The sequence below is a fragment of the Sinocyclocheilus grahami genome, unplaced genomic scaffold (assembly GCF_001515645.1).
Source record: "Sinocyclocheilus grahami isolate Dianchi unplaced genomic scaffold, SAMN03320097.WGS_v1.1 scaffold1254.1, whole genome shotgun sequence".
Taxonomy (NCBI): Eukaryota; Metazoa; Chordata; class Actinopteri; order Cypriniformes; family Cyprinidae; genus Sinocyclocheilus; species Sinocyclocheilus grahami.
Window position 1 is genome coordinate 269556 of NW_015506433.1, and position 6252 is coordinate 275807.

At 36.8% G+C, this 6252-nt stretch overlaps 1 protein-coding gene across 1 annotated transcript in view; it reads left to right on the forward strand.

Annotated features, from left to right (window-relative positions):
- The window catches only part of LOC107568527 (tripartite motif-containing protein 16-like), a 9322-nt gene extending 6385 nt beyond the window's left edge, over window positions 1–2937 (forward strand). The window contains exon 6 of the mRNA XM_016254492.1: window positions 2361–2937. Coding sequence (XP_016109978.1) covers window positions 2361–2905 — 545 coding nt within the window. The 3' untranslated portion in view covers window positions 2906–2937. The remainder of the gene's footprint in view (window positions 1–2360) is intronic.
- Window positions 2938–6252: the final 3315 nt, after the last annotated feature.

Sequence of the window (6252 nt, forward strand, 5' to 3'; positions counted from 1 at the left end):
ATATTGTGATGCCTGTGGCAACCACATGTGACGACCCCGGGCTGGACACAGCGCGAAGTTGATGTATTTCCTCAGCGACCAGCACGGATCAGCTCCAGGCATGACGAAGCGGATATCATCCTCTTTTAGAAGACCAAACAAAGTAGTTTTGCTTTCACAACGAAACACACTTCACGACATGGCGGCGGCAACAATACTACAGCAAGAATAAAAGTTACGCCTTCTTTCTTTGCGTGAACATTTGGGCGGCGTTATGCAAATCTTCCCACATAGTGACGTAGACATGTGGGGGTGTGTTAGAACGAGCCGTTTTAGGTAGGTGTGGCTGACTCTTAACTTTTATAAAGAATATCTCTTTGGATTTGAGACTTTAGTCTTTGCAACTTTACAGATCTTCTTTATGCACCAAGAGCTTGTAACACTCCAAAGAGAAAGGACAAATTGAAATCGCATCATATGACCCCTTTAATAATGACTGATCATCACCATAGCAACATTACAATGACAAATCCAGTGCATTTCTAAAAATGCAGCTTGACGTGTCTGTCTGTTCTGTCCATATATCTACAGGTTTCTGTGCTCGTGTGTGAACTGTAGGCCTGTATGTGAATGTTTGTATTTGTGTTTATGTTTATGTAAAAAAAACGCATAACTAACTAAAATGAATCCATTTTTGAAAAAGCACCTTTTTCAATCTGAGCTAAGAGCTTTTATAATTCAGCTACACAAAAGAGATACATATTAAAGAAAGTTGAGATAGACATAAGAGAGGGGAAATCTGGAACTTTCAGGGTGAGAATAAGAGATTTTTATGGAGCAAATTTTGTGCCAATATGGAGCGCTCAGTGTGAGGCGGGATCACATTAGCGATAATGAGGTGAGACAGGAGAAACTGTACCTCTCCTTACTTTCATACGGATTATATAATCAGATAATATTTGTTTTCAATTTGAATTGGTTTATTTAAAAGTAGACATTTCAAGCTTTCTATACATATAAGTATCATGTATGTGAGGCACATATTCACTGAGTTTCAGGTTGTTTTATTCATGTGCCTGTGAAGAAATTTCCGGAGACCGAGACGGCAGAGAGCGCACCCTGTTTGTTTTCTTTATTTTACAAAAGCACATTGTTTTGTTGTTATTATGACTATACACAAATAAAAGTAGACCCATTGCAGTTTCAAACGATGCCATACTCGTATCTGTATTTTTAATTATTTCCGTGGTCATCAAGAGAACGTGACAAAATGCGCTGGCGCAGTCTTCGACCCCAAAGATTATTTTCTAATCATTACATTGTTAAAATCATTCTGAAATACTGGTAAACCACCGTCAGTGTGAACTTGATCCTTCTCCCCAATTCACAGGACAAGAGTGACACCAGAAGAGAAATATTCATCATTTTGCTAAGCTAAAAAATACATAATTGTTTTAGACACAAATGATTGCAGTGTTACAATAATTTTTTATTTATAATTAATGACCTCTTGGGTGATATCACTATATCTGATACTAAATTAAATTGTCTAAGCTTTCATTTTTGGTACACAATATTGTCGCTATCCATAATACATTTGCATTTTAGTTTTACAATATATTGTGACACGATATATTGTTATAGCCATGCATTGTTTTGAATGTTGAACAATTGCATCAACGTGTATATATTCTATATCCCGCGATCCAACAGAGGATAAGAGGTACGGAGAATGGATCAGTTTTTATAGGGAAAGACTACCTAGTTAAATGTTTAGCCATGTCACTACTGATTTTTGAACTAATCAATCATGTTAACAACTTTACAGCACTTACTGTGAATTTCACTGACACTGTAGTAGGGTCGCTTTGTGAAAACATCTATATGGTTAATTATAGATATAGTAAGACAGAAACTCACCTGTTCCCCACTCATGTTGGTCTGAAAAGATAAACAGGTGTTTCGGGTCTCGGGAGACTAGCGTAAATTGACCGACAGCACCGTCTGCTTTTTTTTAGAAAAGAAAGTAGCTCAATTGCATTTGTGAGAAAATCAAGTCAAGTTTCCTCATAAAAAGGCAAATGAATCTCACAGTTGTAACACACAATAACTATATTTGTCCATACTTCTGCATTTTCTCTCAAGTAGAGTTTTTTATTTGCAAATCGCTTTGCGTTTGTTTGAAAGTCGAGCTTTTCTTTGCGAAGCAGATTGTGTTTATTTACAAAATGCTGGATTTGTTTGATGAATATTGGCACAAAATTCTCTCCATAGATTTTGACAGATCAAGTGACTAGATCATACCAATCTTTTTAAAACAAAAAATAACTTGTACAACTCCTGCTTCCAGTGTTTAGTTTTTTTTCCTTTCTCTCCATCAGATTCCCATCAGCTCACTCTGGATCCAAACACTGCACATAAATGCCTCATTCTGTCTGAAGGGAACAGAGTGGTGACTTGCACTGGCACAGTCCAGCCGTATCCTGATCATCCGGACAGATTTGATTATTATCCTCAGGTGCTGTGTACAGAGAGTGTGTGTGGACGCTGCTACTGGGAGCTGGAGTGGAGTGGATCTGTATATGGTGTTGGTATATCAGTGTCATATAAGAGCATCAGCAGGAAGGGATCGGGTTATGAGTGTTTCTTTGGATTTAATGATCAGTCCTGGAGTTTGTCCTGCTCTCCCTCCAGTTTCTCATTCTGGCACAATAACAAGCAGACTAAACTCCCTGTTCCCTCCAGCTGCAGTAGAATAGGAGTGTATGTGGATCACAGTGCAGGAACTCTGTGCTTCTACAGCGTCTCTGACACAACGAGCCTCATCCACACAGTCCAGACCACATTCACTCAGCCGCTCTATCCTGGGTTCAATGTTTATGGTCGTCAATCATCAGCAAAACTATTAGAAGTAAGTAATATGTAGAGATTTTACACATTGTACTGCTATATGCCAACTCTGAGTTCAGCTCATGAAGAATGGGGACAAAAACAAAAGTGTTGCGTTTATAATTTTGTTCAGTGTATGTAATACATCAGAATATTCATATTTTATGTGGATTTACCATGCACTTTTATCCAAAGTGGCTTACAAATGAGAAACAGTAAGATATTGTTGGTCTTCTGTTTTTTTTAATCTTTAAAACAAAACTACAGCTGAACTTCTGTCATTGACACATATGTGACCCTGGAGCACAAAAGCAGTCTTAAGTTGCTGGGGTATATTTGTAGCAATAGCCAAAAAAAAAACATTGTATGGGTCAAAATTATCGATTTTTCATGTCAAAAATCATTAGGATATTAAGTAAAGATCATGCTCCATGAAGATATTTTGTCAATTTCCTACCGTAAATATATTTAATCTTAAATTTTGATTAGTAATATGCATTGCTAAGAACTTCATTTGGACAACTTTAAAGGCGATTTTCTTAATATTTTGATTTTTTTTGCACCCTCAGATTCCAGATTTTCAAATATTTGTATCTCAGCCAAATATTGTCCAATCCTAACAAACCATACATCAATGGAAAGATTATTTATTCAGCTTTCATATGTATAAATTTCGAAACATTGACCCTTATGACTGGTTTTGTGGTCCAGGGTCACATATACAATTAGGCCTGTCACGATAACAACTTTTTGTTGTGCGATATATTGCCCCAGAAATAATTGCGATATTATTGTCATTTTAAAGACCATTTTATGCCTCTGAATATATAATCATAATGTAACAGTATAATAATGCAAGAAGGCCTACACACTTCCAAATGACAACAAACTTTACATTTTTAAGAATATTTAGATCATGGAAAATAAGTATCAAAATATCAGAAACCTTAAAAACTTGAATAAATAGTAAATAAACAAGTAACAAGTAGAAAAAAAGTAAATTAAAGGTGCACAATATTGCTAAAAAACACAATCACTACTTAGCAGTTAGATGTCCGTATGCACAAAGGCACAGATCCCTAAACTAGGCCATATCTGCAGATGAAACTTTGTAGAAGCATTTTTTAAATTTGAACTAGCACCTCATGACTACACCACATCATGTACGAGAAGCTGCAAAAGACACAGACGCAAGTGGAATGTACAAAACGTGGTGGCATACATTTTTAAAGGAGTCATATGATGCTATTTTAAAGATCATTATTTTGTGTATTTGGTGTAACAGAATATGTTGACATGCTTTAATGTTCAAAAAGCACATCATTTTTCAAATACTGTACATTATTGTAGGTCCTCTATGCCCCGCCTCTCTCAAACACGTCGTTCTCAACAAAGCCCCCTCCTTTGACAAGCACAGTCTGCTCTGATTGGCCAGCTGACGCAGTGCATTGTGCAGTGTGCGGCAGTGCATTGTGACTGGCCGAACACCACAAGCACGCATCGGAAATGCAACGCCCCTTACCATAATCACAGCTTCAGCTTTCAAAGTAAATATCAAGACAGTTAATAATGTCAGTTTTACCATCAGTTCAAGCCCGAAAGGGCAACAGAGTCACGTGACAGACACAGTGATGATGCAGTACACAAGCTGTGGTTAAGACAGCTGACATGCTATGATTTCTGACAGGCAGTTCACTCTCCTGTGATGTGACCCTGTTCCCCTCACACACACACACACACGACGCCTTATTCTGCGCTGTGCAAACTCTGCATTTGAACAGTCAATAGCAAATCCTTAAACTAATAACAAAACATACTTACAGTCGCTGATTCAGAAGCGCCAGATTGCCATTGCAAAGTCGGAATTGACCCTTTTTCTTTTTTTTTGGAAATAGCCTTTGTGCACAGCCAGCCTTGTACTCTTCTAGGTTCAACAGGTTGTGCTGTTCTGTTGTAGATAAATCTTAACAAATGATTCCTAATTGCATCTACTTCCGGAAGGCCAAATAAAGTGCTTTTGCTTTCGCACTGAAACACAGCGTCTCCCTGACATGGCTGCATCAGCATGACTGCTATTCCTGAAGCCACGCCTTCTTTCTTTGGGCGGCATTATGCTAATATTTCCACATAGTGATGTAGACATGTGGGGGCGTGTTAGAACGAGTCGTTTTAGGTAGGCGTGGCTGACTCTTAACTTTTATAAAGAATATCTCATTGGGTTTGAGACTTTAGTCTTTGCAACTTTACAGATCTTCTTTATGCTCCAAGAGCTTGTAACACTCCAAAGAGAAAGGAAAACTTGAAATCGCATCATATGACCCCTTTAAGAATATAGAGATAATAGAGAATATATCTTGAATATTTTGTCGTTTTATTTTTAACTTTTTCACTAAATATCCTACATATACTAAGAAATGGTGTGGAAATAACTTTCACTCAGAAATTGGCAGTAAACTTCACAAATAATCACAAATCAGGTGATACATTAAATTTAACATGAAATTTTAAAGTAGAAAGACTAAAATACTATTTATTTTTAATCTTCATTTTATATTCCGAAAAATATTTTTTAGTATAGTTAAGATAATCAGTTTAATTTATCTTGTTCTAAGGATGTTTTTACTTTGCTTTTTGATAAATATACTCCTTAAAGGGATAGTTCACCCAAAAATGAAAATTCTGTCATCATTTACTCACCCTCATGTCGTTCCAAACCTGTATGAGTTGCTTTCTTATGTTGAACACAAAATAAGATATTTTGAAGATTGCTGGTAATCAAACAGTTGGTGGTTGCCATTGACTTCCATAGTATTTTTCCCCCTACTATCTACTACCTACTATCTTCAAAATATCTTCTTTTATGTTCAACATAAGAAAGCAACTCATACAGGTTTGGAACGACATGAGGGTGAGTAAATGATGACCGAATTTTCATTTTTGGGTGAACTAACCCTTTAAGAATATGATTTTTGCTGTGTTGTAAAAAGAGAATGTTAGGCCTTAAAATAACCGACCATTTTTTAGTTTAACAAAGTAAGGTGATGGTACAGAGAAATAAAATGAGCATGTCTTTTATAAATAACTGTTTTATAAGATCAAAACATACACACAGGCAAAATTAGCTAATTACTAGCGCTGATGTAAAATGATCAGGTGAAGATAGCACATGCACTGATATCCCACGTGATAAAATTATAGTACAGCAAAGGCTACTTTCTCTTGTGCTCATTATCATGAGAATGGAAGAGACCACTGGGATACATTAGAGTGCAATGCCTGAGAGAAAACTATGGCAGATGCAAATCAACTCTGAGGCCCAGAGCCCAGGGACAGCTAACGTTACAGCTGACTATGAAGAGCCTTCCAGGTGTTCAAGCTGTTCAG